The following is a 21,585-nucleotide window of genomic DNA, read 5'->3' as shown; positions in this document are numbered from 1 at the left end:
CACAAAAATAGATATGATCCTAAATGCTTATTTTTATAATAATGTAAAATGTGTTTATCCATGTTTCTGGCTTGTTTATTTAATCATTGCCACCTGAATATTTCAGCTATATAATTGACAAACATGAAAATGTTTATACATACACTCATTTTTTATTATTACTTAAAAATATGGAACGCTTCACGAATTTGTGTGTCATCCTTGCGCAGGGGCCATTTTAATCTTCTCTGTATACATACACTCTTAAAAATATTCTTCTATTCTCTTTTTTTGTTTTCATCTTATATGATGCTAGTTTTACATAACTGAGACAGGTGGAAAAAAATTGTTTTGGGTTTTGGGCCACCCAGGCAGATCTGCCATTTGCAATATTAGCACCCAACTGTTATACTATGTCTCTAACCCATGGAGAAAAGTTTTAACAAAACATTATGAGATACAAAAGGGAGTAAAAGGCAGGGATAGTGACCACAATATTTACTAACTGACATAGTCTAGTAGGCCCTGATCATATCCTGCTGAAGAATTGATCATAATTAGTCACTATAATCATACAAGATTGCCATAGCTGAGGGTAACTCTTAGATAAAAACAATAATTTGAGAAACATTTCTCACTGGAAACTAGGGGGGAAATGGCATTACTTAAAATTATTTTCTTCAGTTCCATATCTGATAATCTAAGTCCTCTGTAAATAACATTGTAGTTTAAATAAGAATACTTTTAGTTTATTTTTTTTTGGCATGCTATAATATATAGTTACCTTCATTCCAGATTCTTTGCTCACCCAGTTTGAAGTAAAGGATTTCTGTTCTGGGAATGCAAACTTTTCTTTTTAATTTTTTTATTTTGAATTATGAGAACAAAAGATGCAAAGAAAGAGGACAAGGTAAAGTTACAGTGGAAGGACAATCAGCCATAACATAATTCTCAGAAGAAGTCCCCTTGCTGATATATTAACTTTGAACTTTCAGCCAAAGAACATTAAGATAAATAAAACAGAATCCATGTACAATTACTTTGTCCCTCAAGTCCCCAGATTATAGCACATTATAATATTTCTTTTTTTTTTTTTTTTTTGGTTTTTGGGCCACACCCAGTAACGCTCAGGGGTTACTCCTGGCTATGTGCTCAGAAGTTGCTCCTGGCTTGGGGGACCATATGGGACACCGGGGGATCGAACCGCGGTCCGTCCAAGGTTAGCGCAGGCAAGGCAGGCACCTTACCTTTAGCGCCACCGCCCGGCCCCACATTATAATATTTCTTAACAGCGCACAAGGCAATCTAAAGCCATAAAACTTACGTAACTCCTTAACCATTAGAGGCATAGTATTTTTTACATTTCCATGTACATGCATATTAGCTTAAGTTAACCTCAAATTTTAAGTGGGTGCATTTAACCTCAAATTTTAAGTGAGTGCATTTTAAGGATTAGAGTCAAAGGAGCACAGTAAAAACGGTGTTAGAGTGGCAATTGTTGTTTGCATAGGACCACCAAAATATGAGAGGCATGGAAAGGAATAACCTTGGCCTAAATACAAAGAGATCCTACCCCCTGAAGTTTCCTGGCAAAAGACCAACTCTAGGCTTCAGGCAAGTTATTGCCCGATCTAAGACATTGTCCGTAGTGCCAACATACTTTTCACACAGTCTCTGTTGTTGGTATCATGTTTCTGTATTAAAGATTCTGGAATCTGCATATCCTACATTGAAGTCATGATGTGGAGTGTCTTCTCGTTTCACCTCACCATGAAAGGGCAATGCAGGAAGCCCTGTCCTGTAAGCAGGTCGCTGTTAAGTCTTCTCATTGTTAAGGGAAGTCTCTTTTCAGCAGGATAATGTCTGAGCAGTGGTAGGGTCTTCCGTGGTAGAGGATTGCTTCCAGGTGATGTTATAGACAAACCTCACAATTAAGGGGCAATACAGCAAGCCCTGTCCAGTAAGCAGGTCATTGTTTTTGTTAAGTCTTCTTAATGTTAAGGAAAGTCTTTTTTGAGTAGATCGATGTCAGAGCAGCTGTAGGGTCTTCCCTGGTAGAGGAATGCCTCCAGATGATGTTATATACAACCTTGGATGTTTTGTAGATGTCTTCTGTAGATCAGGGGTGAATGGAGAATGCCCATTCTTCTGAGGCCTGTACCAGGTCTTTATGTCAATGTTCAGGGTGTAAGGTCTCATTGCACTACAAGATTTGTGTGTTCCCATCTCTATTAGATAAGAACTTACTGGTATGTATAGTATTTTCCCATTTTAGTGTGCCTAAGCAAACAAGAAATAAAGCCATGTGGTGCTATCAGATATATGGGGGCGTAAGAACATTTCCAACAATACCCATGACTTGGTTCAAACATAAGCATTAAACTGAGGGATTCTTTCACACCAAATTTCATATTGAGCAGTTCACAAAGAGAAGATAAAAAACATGGGATGGTAGATCGTCACTGTATAAGAAAATATTCAGCAAAAGTTATAGCCATCAAAGAAAACACCCATAAAATGTTGAAGAGATATAAGTGTCCTTTTTATGCCTTTTAAAATAGTTGGGTGGGTGTTAACTCCAGGGCACCACTTTGATCTGTGACTTAGGACTCTACAGTACTTAAGTTAGAAAGGGTAAATGAGGAGTAATGATGATAGGAGTTAAGGAAGTTAAAGAGAAATATGATCTTATGAAGGGGTATGCAAAAGGGCAGAGTACAAAATGGACATTCTGCATACATAAAAACATAATTCAATGATAGTGAGTACTATTAATGTTTCTTGTGCTCGCTGGGGCAATAGCCCCCATGCGATTTTGAAAATATAGACTGGACAAAGATTACCAGTGACTTCAAGAAGCTGGGAGGCCAGAAGTTCAGGGCCCCACCCAGATCCTCCCTAAGGAGCTGAATGGATAATGGGGGAAAGCCTAGGGTACCTTCATGCTCCACGAGGGGCCCAACTCACCGGCTTGCCCAGGCATGTGGCCCAGGGAAGCTCTGGAGATCTGGAGCAAGGTGGTAGAGGGGTGCTGGGGTTACCCAAGTCCCACACCCCCACTAGGCCTGGTTACAAAAGCCTCTGGCATGGCGGGGGCCTGCCAAACCCCCTCCTGCTAGACTCCCGGCTCCCAGGAAAGGAATGCAAACTTTTAATACTAATCATTACATTTATATCTCACTGCAAAGTGTGTGTTCTAGCCTTTTGAATTATCTCCCTAGTTTTTCTGTGTATTATTAACATACATTTATTTGACTTCATATGTGTGAACACATTTAAATGATTATTATAGTGGATATATTCTTCATGTCATTTGCTGGTAAGAGAGAAGGTGTGGCAATTGCTTCATAAAATTGCTGAATGCTTTGGAAAAGACTTAGCTGAATTGAGATAAGCACAAAATTCACACTGGATTCAAAAGACTTAAGAAAATATAAATAATTAATAATTGTTTTATATTTATTACATGTTGAAATGACCATAATTATAATATATTAGGCTGAATAAAATAAATTTAATGGGGTAATGAATAAACAAGGACTCTGAATCAGTCTGAATTTGAATTCCAACCCTGTTTCTAGACAAAACTGGACAAATTACTTAGCATCTCTATAACTTGATTTCTTTTTCTACTATTCTGTTCTTGCATTATGTTACTCTTGGATGATACTAAAATTGAAATCAAAATGATCTGATATGGTCTAATGGTAAATACAGACTTTTTAACTTAGAGTTTCCATCTTTCTTGGTCAATATATATATATATATATTTGGTTTTTGGGCCACACCTGGCGGTGCTCAGGGGTTACTCCTAGCTATCTGCTCAGAAATAGCTCCTGGCAGGCATGGGGGACCATATGGGACACCGGGATTTGACCAACCACCTTAGGTTCTGGATTGGCTGCTTGCAAGGCAAATGCCGCTGTGCTATTTCTCCGGCCCCTTGGTCAATATTTTTAATCTGCATAATTTTTAAAATATGATTTAATTTAAAACATACATATATGTTTGTTTTGGGGCTACTCCCAGTGGCACTCACAGCTTACTTCTGGTTCTTTGCTCAGGTATCAGTCATAGCAGAGATGAGGACATGTGAGGTGCTGGGAATCAAATGGAAGTTGTTCATGTGCTTGTCAAGCACCTTCCTCACTGTACTATCATGGGATATTATTAACCATATTGCATAGTAGCATTTTGATATAAATTATGTCATCTCCTTGCAGAATAGGTGAAACCAAAGATAGAAACCCATCCAATGAGAAGTCTTCTTCCTACAGAACTTTTCTGTTCTGTACTTACATTTTCCAACTCCAATCTGAGTTGTTTGGAAAATATTAAGATACAGGTTCTGTTAATGAATATACAAGTCAAAATTGCTTATTTTCTTATAGTTTTGTAAAATGCAGTGCCATTTTTATATGCTTTCCACCCTCACATCATGTTTTGTTTGAGAATGTCCTCAGTTCCCATGACGCCGATGTAGCTAATTTCTACCGGATTGAGGTGTGTGACTTTTAACTTTGTAATGCCTCCTTCTCAAACTACAGCAAAACATCAGTTCTCTCTAATTTGTTGTATTTCTTTTTTTCTTCTCTGGTTCTTAAAAAAAATGAATAAAATCTTGTGATAAAAATCCTTTTTAAGAAGAAAGAATACTTTCTACTGGACATTTGAAAAAATGTATTGCTTTGTGTTTGAAATCTTCCTATTACTACTTTTAAGTTGATATGATTTAAAACAGTAATTTCATTGACTTTTTTAGACACAGTAGATTAATTCTCTATAAAAAAAATCAATTCCCTATCGGGGCCAGAGAAACAATATAACATTTGACTTGAATGCAACCAATCTGGGCATGTTCAATATTCCTACATACCTTATGATCCACAGAGCACCACCGAAGTGATCCCTGAGAACACAATCAGGAATTAGCCCTGAGCACAGCGAAGTGCAGCTCAACAACAGACAAAAAAAGTTTATTCTCTTTGAGTCAAATTTTTGTCTCCTAATAAAATAATTAGTATTCAGAAGATAGTATTTCTAAAATAATTTTAAAGTTATCAATTCTAGGCTGGTATTAGAAATTACTGTTTATTTTTATGCCTTCATAACAGAAAGTTAATATTTATTCTGGATTGGTCTTGGATTTCAGGTTTGCAGTAATGAGCTGAAATGTGTGTGTCATAGAAACTGGATCGGTGCAGACTGCAGTACTTACTTCCCTCTTGATGATACAAAGAATGATTTAACTCTGTCTGACAATGGTAGGTACTTTGTTTTGCACCACCATATTCTGAATTCACAAGAAAAAAGAAGAATTTCCCCCAAGGATGTCTATATATATGTATATATAAAACTATATAAAATCCTTTCTTATAATAATGAATTACAATCATGATAACTAGTAGTGGCTTTCAACTTAGTCTACTGCAAACAGTTTTTCAAATATCCTGCTTGTGTAGGGCTCTAGAATAATTTTATTTTTAATGCCAGGTAGCAAACCCAAGCAAACCCACTCATGCAAAGAAAGCACTCTGCTACTGAACTATATATCCCTGGCCCTCTTGGCCTTTTTTTTTTTAATGAAAAAAGTAGCTATAATTCTTAATTGTCTAAATTTGTAGGGAAGATTTTTATAATATAGGGCTGCATAAGGAAAAACCCAAAGAAATTGTTTTAAAATCATATTTTCTATAGTAAACACCAGTTCTGTTGACAAAATAATATGCGATTCTAAAAGTAGAATTGTCAGAATACTGGGAGTTAGAACTTAAATTAAAAAATAAAGTTTAATTTTATTTTTGGTGTTTAGGGCATACACAGTGGTGCTCAAGAGTTATTTCTGACTCTGTACTCAGGATTGACTCTGGGTGTATACTTGTGGTGCCAGGGTATCAAAACATGGTTGTTCTCCTATAAGGCTAGTGCCTTACCTCCTATTCTTTCACTCTATTCCCTAAATAATAAGTTGAAAGTGAGAGTTGCCTGGTAGAGAAGTTAAATATGAATAGTTGAAGGAAGACATATTTTGAAAATAAATTTTCTCTTTAAAACTATTTTATTATTTTATTAACCAATATCCGTTTGCTCTAAATAAAACTTAATCTTAAAGCCAGTTCATCTATAAAAGATGAAAAAAGAATTATTAATTTCATTCATCAAGAAGAGTTATAAATCTTAGCTAATGAGACATTATTAAAGTGAGACATGGCAGAATTAAGATTTTGTACCACCAGTCTTAGTATTGGTATTATGAAACTTATTCCAGCAGTTATAGAAATAAGACTGTTTAGGACCATAGATTTAAGTGAGTCACATTTTATGCTATTATTTAGAAATAATCACAACTACCACCTAGGCTTATTGGTTTCTATTAAATTCATGGGATAAAAGGAAGACAGATGTGCTAGGTTTTACAGTTGGAAATTTCCAATGTCCCAATTCAGCTGGCATCTGCTAATCTCAAGGGAGACCTGCTTAGAGGACTCAGCAAGTCTCAGACCCTCATCTCACCTTTGGACACAACTAGGCCTTCTAAACAGAGGCCAGAGGGAACTTTTGATGCTGCATAAATCCTGTGGTACCTGAGAATCCTGGTGGGCCTCCACTCCATTTCCTTGCCCTGATGTTATTTGTGGCTGCACCCAGTGGTGCTAGACTACCATGTGGTGCTGGGAATTGCACCAGGTCAGACATACATCTGGGAATAAGTATATTAGAGGACTGAAATGTCTTATAAATCCTTAAAATCTAGAGTTGGTAAAGATAAGGCATGAGATATATATCTTATGTCAGAAAACTAAAGAGGAGATAACATGACTCTAGGAGTATGTTTGATATGCAAAAAGTGAATTTTAGATTGACATTTCATAAATATGTGGACATATTTAAAAATTTTAGAAAAACTACCTTTAAAAACATTTTTTTTAGGTTTTTCGGGCCACACCTGTTTTATGCTCAGGGGTTACTCCTGGCTAAGCGCTCAGAAATTGCCCCTGGCTTGGGGGGACCATACGGGACGCCGGGGGATCGAACCGTGGTCCTTCCTTGGCTAGCGCTTGCAAGGCAGCTAGCCTTACCACCAGTGCCACCTCACCAGCCCCTAAAAAATTTTATTTAGAGAAATTTAGATACTAATTTTCCTTGAGAATTTTTGAAAAACTGAATATAAATCTTAGAAAATTCCTGCAAAATAATCCATAAAAATGAACACAAGCAGAGAACATTGAGGAAGGGGTATGGATATGAACAATAACTTTTCCAGAAATTCTCAAAGAGGTCTGTAAGAAAAGAAACAGAGTTCTCAGTTTCTTTCTAGAGAAATTCTGTAAAAATGTATTATACCTCTTTTTTCTCTTTATTTTTCCTTAACTTCCAATGACCACATCACATTTTCCAGACCCACATGTGAAAAATACAACTGTGTAAAATGTACCTGTGCAAAGTTAAAAAGGAAAATAGTATATGAAAAATTGTTTTAAAAATTTGATGTAGGAGGGGCCGGGTAGGTGGCGCTGGAGGTAAGGTGTCTGCCTTGCAAGCGCTAGCCAAGGAAGGACCGCGGTTCGATCCCCCGGCGTCCCATATGGTCCCCCCAAGCCAGGGGCGACTTCTGAGCACATAGCCAGGAGTAACCCCTGAGCGTCAAATGGGTGTGGCCCAAAAACCAAAAAAAAAAAAAAAAATTTGATGTAGGAACTGCAAGAATAGTAAGGCAACTAGCCAACCAGGTACATTCTTGATCTGTCCTTAAGTGTATAGCCAAGAATAAGCCCTGAGCACTGCCAAGTGCCCTCCCCTTAAAATTGATACATATTTATGTTAGAGTTGATTTTTCTTTCTTATAAAGAATTTAATTGTATTGTGATGAGAAAGGAACCCTCATCCACTGTTCATAGGAATGTCATCTATGAAGCACATGGGAATCTTTCAAAAAATAGAAATAGGGGCCGAAGTGATAGGACATTTGCTTTGCACGCAGCTGACCCAGGACGGACTGTGGTTCGATCCTCTGGCATCCCATTTGGTTCCCCAAGCCAGGAATGATTTCTGAGCGTATAGCCAGGAGTAACCCCTGAGTATCAGCGGGTGTGGACCAAAACAAAAACAAAAACAAAACAAAAAGAAATAGAACTCCCATACAACCCAGCAATATTTTTCTTATCTATCTCCAAACATAAGACATTAATTTGAAAGGAAATATATATACATATGTTCATCACAGAAAAATATGAAAAAAAAACCAAATGCCCAATTACAAATGAATAGCTCAAGAATTTTTTAAATATATACACATACATTACAATAAATACTTTACAGCTCTAAGAAATAAAAAATCATACAATTTTATGAAACATAGGTAGCACTAGAGGAAGGATAGTTTGCTGAGTCATGTCAGAGGGAAAGGAATAGATACTGAATAATCTCTCATATATAGGATTTAAAGATACACAGCAAGGTAGCAACAAAGGGCCAAAGGAGACAATGAGAGAATTGATCCACAAAACTGAATTTGTGGTGAAGTCTAGGATTAGAATAGGATAGGGTGGAGATCAGGGAGAGGCCATTTTGAACCTTGGGTGGAGAGAGGTGATGGATGTGGTGCTAGAATTACATGCATAGGAAGTGATCATCGACAATATTGTAAATAAGTATCTTAAATCAATAATGAAAAAGTTTAAAAAAAAACAAAATAGCCATTGGGGCCAGGGATGCAAACTCAGTTGTACAATGCATACCTCACATAGTTGAAGCCTTGATTTGATCCCTAACATTACAATCATGTTATACCCTGAAACTAATATAATGTTATATCCCAATGATATTGCAACAGAGATATTAGCATTTTAAAGGAGTTATGAGATTAAACTGCTAAAAATAAAATATTCACCTAAATACATAAGCTGTTTATCTAATAATTACAAAACTTAAGAACAAAGTTCCTGAAATAATTTTATACCAAAGTCTCAAATATATTCACTGATCTTCATTCATTTATTTTTCCCTAGGTGTCGCTGGTACCAATATCATAATAGGCATAATTGCTGGCACTATTTTGGTGCTGGCCCTCATATTAGGAATAACTGCCTGGGGTTATAAGTAAGTGAAATGTCTCCATATTCTCATTGTTAGAATCTACTTTAAGATATTTTGTGTAGATGAAATTATCTAGGGATTTTATTTTAAACTGGATAAATAATACTTCTGGTAAAAAAAAGAGTCTTAACTCAAGATTCAGTTAATCTCATTTGTGTCTATCAAAATCCATCAGTTTTTTTCTAAATCAGTCTAATCCATGTCTTATAAAAACACTGCTTGATAGTGACATAGATTTTTATGAGATAAACCCATATCCAGAAATCTAGGCAAGAGACTCCATTGGAGAGCTCGGGGCTCTGCCTGCAGAATGACTGTGACCAGCAAGCACATCAGCAGTAGATCTGTCCTGATGTTTGCTGGGTCCATTCATCACACTAAGGACAAAAACCTCTTTTTTCTTAATCAATATGTAGTTAACTTTGAAATTTGTTAATATATACAGATATATATTAGTGTTTTTGTGTGAAAAAATCTCAGGGATTTAATGTTTGTAAAAATTAGAATTAAAATCCAAGTTATGACTTAATAAATAAAATAACTTGTTCTTTTGTAAATTTCAAAATATAACTTATATTTTCTGCTTTCTTTTTGCAAATTTTAGAAAGCTATAAATGTTCTAACTTTTGAATCATTTCTTCATAAGCACTTAGCTAAGTAAATGACTTAAAGCTTCAAAACTTACTTAGGTACTTAATATGCTTAATTTATTTTTAATATGAACATGAAAATGTCTTTAGTAGTCAAATTATTAAAGCTCAAGAAATAGAAACAACTATAATAAGCCATAAATTTTCTTTAGAAATTTAACTTAAAGTCATAGTTTTGATGATGTCTGAGTATATGCTTTAGGATTGGATTAGGGCCTTTTTCCATTTAAAAGGCTTTTGTTAGGCTTTTCTGGGCGGCTTTATTCCATTATATGGCATTCTTTCTACCCTTACCCCATTCTAAACCAATGCAATTCACTAAATTCAAGGGAATTAGAATACTTACATGTTTTTAATTCAAACCTTTTAGTAGAGTACATGTAGTAGTAGTAGTAGTAGTAGTAGTAGTAGTAGTAGTAGTAGTAGTAGTAGTAGTAGTAGCAGCAGCAACAGCAGCAGCAGCAGCAGCAGCAGGAGCAGCAGCAGTAGTAGTATCATCACCTGACATGAACTGAAAAATCTGAATCAATTTCAAAAGTACATATGGTGGTCAAACCCTGAATTATCTTTGACTTTCAAGATAAACTTTGTAGACTATCAGCATTAAAATATATAGCAATATTTGTGTATTACTATTCTAGCAGACAGCACATTGTAGTGAAATTTATGTGGCCTAGTTAATAACACAATGAAGGGGAATACATAGCAATAGTAATCGTTCATCCTAATTAAGTAAGTACCTAGCCCTGCACTACTTGCCTAAAAGATGTTCAGCAACTATTGGTCTCTTGGTCCAGTCATAAGATATAGCGCTCACATACATTGCACAGGCTGATTTTTGCATAGTCTTTGGAGTCATGAAGTTCTTGAAAGAAAATGCTTGGAAGAAAGACTTTTCAGTATAATTACCATTTAATTTCTCCTCACACTTTAGGTCAGGGGTCTCAAACTCGCGGCCCGCGGGCCGTTTGCGGCTCCGTACTACATTTTTTGGCCCGCAGCCGGCCTTCAAATATCGCAGTATTCGCGATTATTCGCTTACCGAACAATTGCAATAAAAATCGCATTAGTAAGAAAAATTTGAATTAAACATTTGCATACCCTGAGCAGTTCCATTCGGGGTATGCAAATGTTTAATGCGATTTTTTGCGATTTTTTTCTTACTAATGCGATTTTTATTGCGACTATTCGATAAGCGAAATCCCTTATGCGGCCCTGCCTCACCCCGACTTTGCCTCCTGTGGCCCCCAGGTAAATTGAGTTTGAGACCCCTGCGTTAGGTGAATTAGTTCCATCTTGAAGCTGCACTGTTAGCTTTTCTGATGCCAGACTTAATGTGCCAATAACCACATATGCTTGGATCATTTGAAGTAGCTTGGTGGATTCCTTTAGTCATGTGAAACAGAAGTCAATTCTTAGGTTGAGCCAAAAATTTCCACCACCTACTGATGCAAGTTGATATTTAATTTTTATAACCTTGAAAATACCTTTCAGAATTTGATACTTAAATCCCTGCTCCTATTGCTTATAAAAGCTTTTATTATTATTACTACTACTAATAATGTTATCCAGTACTTGTCACATCTGTTTGTTTTAATAATTATAATTCAAAGTACTTTATATATAGAACTTCTCTTTTTAATTTTGTTTTATGTTTTCACTATGAAATTACAATTATTCATGATTCAACACCAATCCCTTAACCAGTGTTGACTTTTTCTCAACCAGTGTCCCCACACTCATTCCCATTTGCCTCCTACCAGTCTGCTTCTACAAGAGACACTTTGAAAAATACATATAATGTTGTACTGTGGTTTACAGTACTGTTTGTTACTTATAGTGTTTCATACATAACACTTTTTCTTACAGTGCTGTACATAGTAGCCCAAATCTAAAAACATCCCAATTGTCCAAATAAACTGTAGATATAATTGATTAATTTTACAAAATTCTTTTGAAGTTCTCACTTTAAAACAATTCTGAATATGTACACTTTGCAAATTAATTTAAAAAACATTAGTCCAAACTGCAGGTTCTTTTCATTAATAATTTGAAGCTAAACCATGAAAGTTTTAACATTGCTAAAAGTATTCAGAGTATGGATAAAAATAGAATGAGAACATAGAAATATTAATACAGGAATAATATTTTTGAATATGATATTTCACATATTTTACTTGAAAATCAAAAGTGGGTTTCATACCAGAGAATTCTTTTTTCTTATTAATTCTTACAATTAAACTTTCTGACTTTTTAAATGTTTTGTGTGAGAGAATAGGATATTACACTCATTGGGAACTGCTCGATTAATTTAGGCCGAGAGAATAAAAGGCTGAACATACAGAGTATAGGGATTCTGAGTTTATTTCTCACCCCTATCTGATGGTGTCATAAATGAAAAATAAATAACAAATAGGCAATTTTACTCATGAGCTCATATTAAATATGATAGAAGAATCATGAAAATGATTTTAACAGAAGTTGCTACATAATTCACATGGAATCCACATTGTTCAAAATCATAGAGGAAGAGCCTCTGCTATGTTCTTGGTTTTTCTATCTTGTTTCAAAAATGTTAATACTTTGGTCATGGTTGTTAAAAATGAACTCTTTTGAGTTAAAAATTAAAGATCAGTTCTGAATGCTTTACACTGTGTAAAACACATTTTTGATGAAAAGCAATTTATTTTGCAACTTGTGTAAATTTAATTTAGTGTTCAACTAATTTTTTTTTAAAAAGAAGACTAAGCTTTGCACAAATTCTCCCAAGGTGACCCTTCATGAGTAAATAGAAGAACTTAAGAGATTCACAACAGTCATAATTAACTTACTCTGATTTATTATGCACATGGAAATAAAATCCTATGGGTTCCTTTTACATTCTCCTATTTGAAATTCTTAGGAAGAACTTTATTTAGTTCAGGGGTTTATTCTAAAAGGAATGAATTGTGATTTTTATTTCTGTGGAAACAATTGACATAAGTAACTTGCTTTTTAATTTTATTAAATCAATGTTTGAAAGCCTATATTTGAAAAAGGATTGGAAACTTTAGAGTACTGAGACATTTGTTGACAACAGATATTTGAAATGATACAATTTATTTTTAAAAAACAGTTTTAATTACTGCAATTATTTATGCTTTTAAAAATATTTAAAAATACTTTTACTAGACCATTGTTGTCTATATACATCTAATAGCATATGTGTTTTGTATATGTGTTTGTGTTTTCTGTTTTAACTTTGCAATTTTAAATCCTCTATTGGTGACCTTCCAATAAATGTTAAAGTTTTTGTGTTTAGTGCTCCCTTTTAATATACTTACATAGGTAACTAATTCTTTTTTCCCTCCCTTTCTTTCTTGTCCATGAAAAGAAACTATCGCGAACAGAGGTATGTATGAGAATAATCTGAAAGTATAACTAAAAGATTTAAATTCTGTTAGCATTTTTGGAATTCATGCAAATATAAATAAAATCAGGTTTGTTTTTATACTCAGTGCTTATAAATTAATCTTAATTTGCCTTGGTTTTCAAGTAATAATTTTATAATGTATTCTATACAATATATTTATCATAATCTAATTTGAATAATATTTTCATTGAACAATACTAACAATTAGTTTTTGTTTGTGTGGTTTTGTAGTAATATGTATAAAAATTAAATTTTCATCTGAAACAAACCTTTATATTAAGATAACACCTTTGTTCTTTGTTACTATTATACTAATAGCTTATATTTGTTAAGTGATAAACCATATTTGAACATAGTGTCACAGTCAGAAAAATAATTTACATCATTTTAATTTCTGATTATTTAGTATATTTTCTTGAATAAAAACTTCCAGTAGAGTCAAGCACCTGTTTGTTATATTAAAATTTGTCTAACTACATAATAAGAGATATAAAGTATTCATATAGTTCTGTAAAAATTGCATCTTTTTTTCTAAGTTAGGCCATATGGAGACACATTTTTTCATCTTACTCTTCATTATATATATTTTAGCTATTGAATACAAAGCATTCTAATATACTGGAAAACTTTCTAGTATACCATATAATAAACAGTTTGTACTCAAGTATTTGTACATATTCCTACTTAATTTAATTTTTCTGTATTTCATTAAAGGCAGGCTAGAAATAAGGTATCATAAATATAAATGCTTTTTGGGGTCTCAACATTAAATTTTAGTTTAAAAAACAAAAATTTCAATTTTATTCCATATTTCTTCCCATTTTATAACATTAAGTTCTTCTAAGTACAAAATCTCAGTGAATAAGTGGTACCTTCAGTGTACCTGTTGAGTTTCTCTTCAGTTGTTTACATATTAGAAAATATTGATCTTACTATGAAGTTACTAAGTCATACTTAATGGAAAAGTAAAAGTAAGGGGCCAGAGCAATACAGTACGGTAGATGAAGCACTCGCCTTACATGCAGCCAACCAGGGTTCAATCTCCAGCATCACATGTGATCTGTCATCAATCCCAGGAGTGATCCCAGAACACAGAGCCAGGAGTAAGCACTGAGTACTGGCAGAAATGGCTCCAGAACTCCCCGTATAAGACTATAACTGGACAAACAATTAAAAATTTAAAAATTAACTGGTTTTTTAAATGACATTTTTGTACATGTGTCCTAGAAATTGGGAGAAACAGAAGTTGGTGCCAGCAAAAACTTTTGTTGATAAGTCATACTAAAATTTCATTACTTTTAACTATACTTTTATAGGTGCTAAAGCTGTATTTAATTTTGATAGCTATATAAAAAGGAAAAGGAAATGTTACAGAGATGCAACATAAAGACATGGCCTAAGATATGTAGTTTTATCTAGAATAAGGGAATTTTTCACCCCACAAAAGTTCATGTATAAATTTGTGTAGCAATCTCTATTCTAGTGCAACATATGGATAAATATAGTTAAGGAAAATGTCATTTTAAGAACTTTTGTCTGTGTGATACAATTTTTATTCTTTCTGGTATTACTGAGTCATTTCATCAGCATGGCTACTCGCAGGGCTTAGTTCTTCATATATAGTTGTCATGTCTTCAGTAGATACTTATTTTATTTATTTTTTATATATTTAAGCATAATATTCAGTTTTTACCCTTGTATAGAGCTAATGAATCTTATGTTCGTGCAATAATTTTCAAATGGAAAGGTAGTAAAGAATGAACATAAGATCAGGAAGTTATGAATGTTTTATGAAGAATTTTCTTTTTTTGAGAATATCTTAGTAGTTGAGTTGGTGCTGACACCAAATGATTAAGGTGTACATTATTATAGTTACAATTTTGTGTCCAGGGAGAGTTAAATCAGAGAGTTGTTACACATGCTTTGTATGGGGAAAGTTGGGTTAGATTCCCAAACACCCCTGGGACTGACTTTCATAATGCTTCAAGAGTAGCCCCGAGCACTGCCAAGTATAACCATAGAAGAAAACAAAAAGGAAAAGATAGATGCAGTCTTATAAATGTACCTATAACCTTTCATCTACAATTCAATTACTACTTTCTCAAGAAGCCACATAGTTGGAATAAGAACCTTTGGGTGGTTTCTTCAAAATATATTTTTCTTGGAGGTTTCATGCTGGCTGGACCAACTGACCAATTGACAAAGATTAAAAATATACCAGTTGACAAAGATGAAAAACATACTCAAAGATTAAAAATTAAATTAAAAATATACTCTATATACATGGTCTTGGGAAATCACATAAAATTTCTTGATCTATAAAATCAGATCAGGGGCTGGAGAAACAATACAATAAGGCTCTTTCTTGCCTTGCATGTAGCCAATCCGGGAACATACTGGCTTCCAGACCACCAGGAGTAATTCCTGAGTGCAGAGCCAGGAGTAACCCCTGAGCATTGCTCCAGTGTAACCAAGAGACAAGCAGACTAACAAGATAAGATAAAATTCTTTGTAATCTGTAGGATTTCTCAGTAAGGGAAATTTTTAGTTAGTTGTCTTTGAAGTGTGTTCTTTTTTCTCATATCTGGGTTGATGGTATTGCTATTCTCAGAGTGAGGCAAAGTTCAAATTGAGTGAGAACCACATTTACTGGTTAAATCGGTAAAAGTATTGGTGAATATAACATTTTGCCTTCCATTTTAATTGCAAGAGTATATGAATATGGTCAGTTATCTAATTCTTAGTAAATTTATAATGGATCAGAAAGCTCCACAAATATTTAAATTATTGGAGATATCAGGCAGATATCTGATATCAGAGATATCAGACTGAGCCTAATTACTTTGCAAATTTCTCTCCACACATTATTGTCTGTATTGTCATATCAAAGAATGTGTGATAGTTTAATTGAAAGTCTGACAGAAAGGTGAAGCCCTTTGTTTTCTATTTGTTTACACATTTATTAGTAAGAATTGGAAATCATATTCTAGAGCATAGTGGAGGGACAATACCCTACCTGAATGATTTCACTTTAAATTATGCAGTGTCATCCTGTGAAAGAGAGAACCTTGGTATCTTCTATCTGAAGAAAATTTGTAAACCTCTTCTATTTAGAAAGATGTTATTGATTCTTTTTTTTAAAGACATCAGGAAAGAATTATACAGTTTCTTAAATGATGCTGTTTTTATATTATAGTATAATTGTGTAGGAATTTAGAAATGATTACATGACAACTAGAAGTATTAGTTCAATGTTTCTTTTTAGGCAAGTTTACAAAGAAAAAATAGAGCAGAAAATAAAAAGCATTCATTGGATTTGAAATATATTCGACTGAAATATTCTCTTTCGTTGTCTGAAATAAGTGCACATCATTATGCTTAATGTAAAATAGTAATGTAAAATGTCTTTTTGATCTATACCTTAAACAGATACCATTTCCAATTTATTTTCTCTTGTTTTTGCTACATTATTTTCTGTTTGTGAACTCCTTCCTTTTTCTTCAAACCTTTTCTTAGTTTGTTTCTATATTCTTCTTTTCATTTTTATTGCAGTGATAGCACACATCTGTTTCTGTGACTCGGTATACATTAAATGGTATTTTTAGAACAGTAATCATTTCCTTTACAAACATCCTAGACATAAACTACTGGGGAATGCCTACTCGGCTTTAACATGACTTAATTACAGTTTTTTCTTTCTTTGTATTATTATTCAGAACAAGTGTATAGATTATTAAATAGTATGATACAATGGATCCTTTTAGAAAAGATCAGACTGCCTTCAATATAGGGCCAACCATTTGTTCAAAGGTTTTGAGATAAATCAAAAACACTATTAATTTAGAATGTTAAAATGCTTAAATTGGGGCCAGAGAGATAGCATGGAGGTAAGGCATTTGCCTTTCATGCAGGAGGTCATCGGTTTGGATCCTGGTGTCCCATATGGTCCCCCATGCCTGCCAGGAGCAATTTCTGAGCCTGGAGCCAGGAATAAACCCTGAGCACTGCCTGGTGTGACTGAAAAACCACACACACACACACACACACAAATGCTTAAATTTAGGATGTTAGCACAGTACATAAATAATTATTAATTATGACTAAATTAGAAATTGAACTATATTTGTCTCCTGAAATAGACTAAAAGTCAACAAACAAAAAGTATGAGTATTGTAATCTTGGGATAATTAATGATTACTGTTTATATGAGTCAGCGGCTTAGAGTCATTAAATTTATAGAGGTTTTTGCCTTAGGGAATAGGAACTGCAGTTAAAATAGTAATACTTAATGGGTTGTTATTAATTCAAAATGCCAAAGTATCAAGGTGTGATAAGGAAGAAGAATTCTATAATTTATTTAGGAAGATATCCTTTTGAGGAAAAAGGATATTTAGTTAAATAAGCTTTTATTTTGGTCATTTATAAACAATTTTATGTACATGTTCTAACATATTGGATATAATGTTAAAAATATGAGGCAGTTTTTGCATTATAAAAACAGCAGTGGTCAGTGTGTTGTTCATATCTAGAAAAATATTTTAAAATGATAAATTTAGGAAGAATTTCATAAGATTAAAAGATAAAATTCAGCTAAAATTGATGCAATCATTAGTCATCTGATAAAACAGTTTATGAAATATTATCTCATTGACCACTAATACCAGCTATTCTTTTCTTCACTAAAGATTAAACAAGAATAAATATGATTATTTAATGAAATAATTTAATTGTTTGTCTTAGCTTAAAATTGATATTATAAATGGATATATTTTTATCATAAAGGATAGTTAATATTCTTAAGATATATTTAACAAAAATCATAATAAATTTATAACTTATTGACATTTTAAACAATAAATGAAGAAAGTTACATACAGTCTTTATAGAATTTTCAGGAAAATACAAAGTAGTTTAAGTACTTTGAAGATTTCACAGATGAGACAGATAAGGTTCATTTGACTGGGATGTTAAAAATTGCTCTGTTTCATTGAATTTTAACTCCCTTCTAACCTTAATCAAATTGATAGTTTATGGCATTCTTAGCATCTAGGATGTTTGTAAACTATATAAACAATTATCAGAAACTGCAAGATATTTTGTTGAAGGAGTGCTAAAGTGTTCTCAGTTGAATGAAATGAAGCTGGGTCTCATCCATTGATACTGACGGTGCTTTGAAGCTTGCAGTTTCAGCTTAGCTTGCCCTTTGGTAAATACTTAGATGCCAGGCTAAGGAAAAAGAAAACAATCTAATGGGTAGAATAATGAAAAGATCTGTGCCAAAGCTTGTTTACATTTAAGTTGAATTTTGTGAGGCTTATTTTATGTACTGGGCCAGCTGGTGTGTTATTAGGGTGGGTAAGGCAATCTTACCTTGCTTGAGGCTGATCTGAGTTTGTTCCCCAGCAACCTAGAAGATACCCCAAGCCTTCCAGGAGTGATTCCTGAGCATAGTAATGTGTTGTCCAAAATAAACAAAGCAAAAAAGTAATATCATTGAAGATAAGAGAGACAAAAACAAAATATATTTTTAATTTAACATAAAAAGATTATTAGGAATGTTGATAGAATGATCTATTTTCTTATTTTATAAAATTTGATATACAAAAGAGAAGTTTACTCTCATATATCAGATACAAAGATCTGACTTTGTTGATTTATGTATTTCAAGTATTTTTGAAGTATTTTCTGATAAGACAATAAAAATATATGTCCAGAGATTAAATACCTATTTAATGAAAAGATACATTTATCAATATTATTAGTACTATTATATATGGGAAAACTATATATTTTCCTACAGAAATGTTTCATAGTGCACTAGAAGAAAAATATTATAATTAGAGCTTAAGTCACTTAATGTGGTGAGAATATTGAAGAAAAATATATATTGAAGTTAGAAGTAAATCTTCCATAAAAATCAAATGAAAAATTCTATTACTAGTATTTATTTCATTACAGTATTAATATACTTTTTCCCAATGAAAAAGTATTTTAGATTTGTATAAGTAAGTTATTCACATGTATTAGTTTAATATGAGATTTAACTAATAGGAAAGGGTATCATTCAAACTACAAATGACAGAGCATTTTAAACACTTAAAACAGTATGACAATGGGTATGTGTAAGCAAGAATTTGGAAGAATGTGCCATTTGGGGGACATAATAGAACATTAGCATTCAATTAAGATCAGCATGATAATGAAGAAACAAATGGGAATTAGGGTGTTGAGCATTTGTTGGAGACCTACTTAAGTACTGCTCCGTAAAATTCTCAGTTCACTAAGAATATCAGCACTAAGTTGTGGCAAACCGAGAGTAGTGCAGAATAAAACTAAATCAAGTTTTGGACAAGCTTTTGGCTAGAGCTCAAACTTTGAAAAATGGTAATCAGTTACTGGAAGAGGAGGTTGACTGAATAGGCCCTTCTGAAATTTTCTACTCTGTTTCCTTAGCAGAGTACTGAAAACTTCTCCAATTTTATTTAATTAAAATTCAGGATGATTGGGGTCAGTCACAATGCAAATTAAATAAATTAATTTTGTAATCACTGCAGTATAAGTAGGAAACCAAGTTACACCAAGTTCCTATAAATATTTATATTTTGTTTCTCAATAAGAAACTTACTGTATTTTAGGGCTTTCTTTCTCCTGCTAAATTATCTTCCTCTATATTCTTTTATAAAGTTATAGAAGTATATGTTTGATTTACCTTTTAAACCCTTTCAATTTCTATTTCCATTAAATGTATAGTAAACGTCCAAATTAAAAAGAACTCTAATATTTGGATAAATTATAGAACAAAGTTTATAAATAAGTTTAAGACTAATTAAGGTTTTACTATATAATGTTTAGAAATTATAGTTTGCTTACTACTGTGAAAAGAATCTATTACTCATTTGGACAAGATTCTTTTTTCAACATGTCTCTCCTTGGCATTGATTTTTTTAAAAGACTACGTGCAGTTAGCATTTCCAAATATAATCAAATTATAGTGAAAAGCCTTGTCTTTCCACATTTTTTCACCAGAAGATAGGCTATATTAGAGAGGCTTTGGTGAACACATATATAACATTTTTAGACTTAGATGAACTGATTTGACACATTTATTAATAATCTTATATGTTGTTACCAATTTGATTCATGTAGACCATTACCCCTACCTCTTTATTCCTAAAATAATATTTGTATATGTCTGTGTTCATGTGTGTGTCTTGTTTTCTGACTCTGAAATGTTTATTATGCCTTAGACAGTTACCCCAGGGAGATTATGTAAAAAAGCCTGGAGATGGTGACTCTTTTTATAGCGACATTCCTCCTGGAGTCAGCACAAACTCAGCATCTAGTTCTAAGAAGAGGTCTGCTTTTCTGTCGCATTTTCAGATTTCTACCTGTTCCATCACACATTATTCCATTAGTCAGAACATTTCATTATTTTGCAGCAGGTTTGATTACTTCTTCCTTCTTTTTTGAATGTTAAAAAATAGTATCCTTTATTCTTTGATTACTTTCTTTAAAAATGCCATATGCTCAGAACCAGTTGTTCATAAGCCAATTAGATCAGAAATGGAAATGAAAAGCAAATTAAACAATTAACAGTACTAATTCTGTATAGAAATCCCAGAGGGTATTTTTTTTCTCATCTTGCTCTTTATATGGCTTAAGAAAGTATGTTTAGTATTCTATATTTTAAATGGTGAGCTTTATGTCATGTCTGGTAGTCAAAGAAAAAGGTTACTTTCATGCTTCAATAAAAGCAGTTGTGTTAAAATAAGGTGGTAATATAAGTGCTACATTGGATTTTTTATATACATTGGAAAAATTTTAATTTTAAATTTGTAAAAGCTAAACGTGCTGTGGTAAAAAGATTGTTTCTCTGTGAGTCATATATTTGAATATTTATATTTTTCCTTTTATCTTGAAATGATTATTTCTAGACTTCATAATTTAGAGTTTGGCTGCCAAATTAAGTATGGTTAATGTTTGACTGAATTCTGTAATAATACTGGTGGAGTTAATATATTACTTATATGTCTTAACTCCGATGTTCTATTCTGGCTTTAGGACTTTAAGGGATCTGAGGTGTAAAGGAACACTTAAAATTCTGCATGTTTTATTGCTTAATAAAACAAAATTATATATAAACACATAGTTAAATGTTTGAGGAAATGAGACCTATACTCTCTGGCGGAAACTAAAATAATTTATCGGAAGAGGTTTTTTTGTCAATGGGGTATACTGTATTAAAATTGATAACCCCAGTTATTTATTGGACACAGTTACTTTATATAAACAGGAGGAAAAATTTCTAGTTTATTGAGAAGAAACATAATCTGTTTTAGAGTTCTAAATAGAGTTAATACAAATTATTTAGTAAGAATCTTAATCAGGAAAATAAATAGAACAAAGTCTGAGAACTTATATTTGTTTTAAACATAAAGCATAGTTCTA

At 33.0% G+C, this 21,585-nt stretch overlaps 1 protein-coding gene and 1 pseudogene across 5 annotated transcripts in view; one reads left to right on the top strand and one right to left on the bottom strand.

The window, feature by feature from the left end:
* ADAM22 (ADAM metallopeptidase domain 22) overlaps positions 1-21,585 on the top strand; it is a 275,390-nt gene that overhangs the window by 237,179 nt on the left and 16,626 nt on the right. For 3 of the 5 annotated variants that reach the window (XM_049768924.1, XM_049768929.1, XM_049768936.1), the window contains 4 exons: positions 5,132-5,243; positions 8,988-9,078; positions 13,099-13,116; positions 20,385-20,492. In XM_049768924.1, the coding sequence (XP_049624881.1) occupies positions 5,132-5,243; positions 8,988-9,078; positions 13,099-13,116; positions 20,385-20,492 (329 nt within the window). The remainder of the gene's footprint in view (positions 1-5,131; positions 5,244-8,987; positions 9,079-13,098; positions 13,117-20,384; positions 20,493-21,585) is intronic. The other 2 variants (XM_049768940.1, XM_049768944.1) reach the window with 1 other exon arrangement.
* Positions 165-261, bottom strand: LOC126029081 (uncharacterized; annotated as a pseudogene).

This window comes from Suncus etruscus, chromosome 1 (assembly GCF_024139225.1).
Source record: "Suncus etruscus isolate mSunEtr1 chromosome 1, mSunEtr1.pri.cur, whole genome shotgun sequence".
NCBI lineage: Eukaryota > Metazoa > Chordata > Mammalia > Eulipotyphla > Soricidae > Suncus > Suncus etruscus.
Note: the sequence above shows the minus strand (reverse complement) of the source record. Positions and strands in the feature narration are given on the sequence as shown.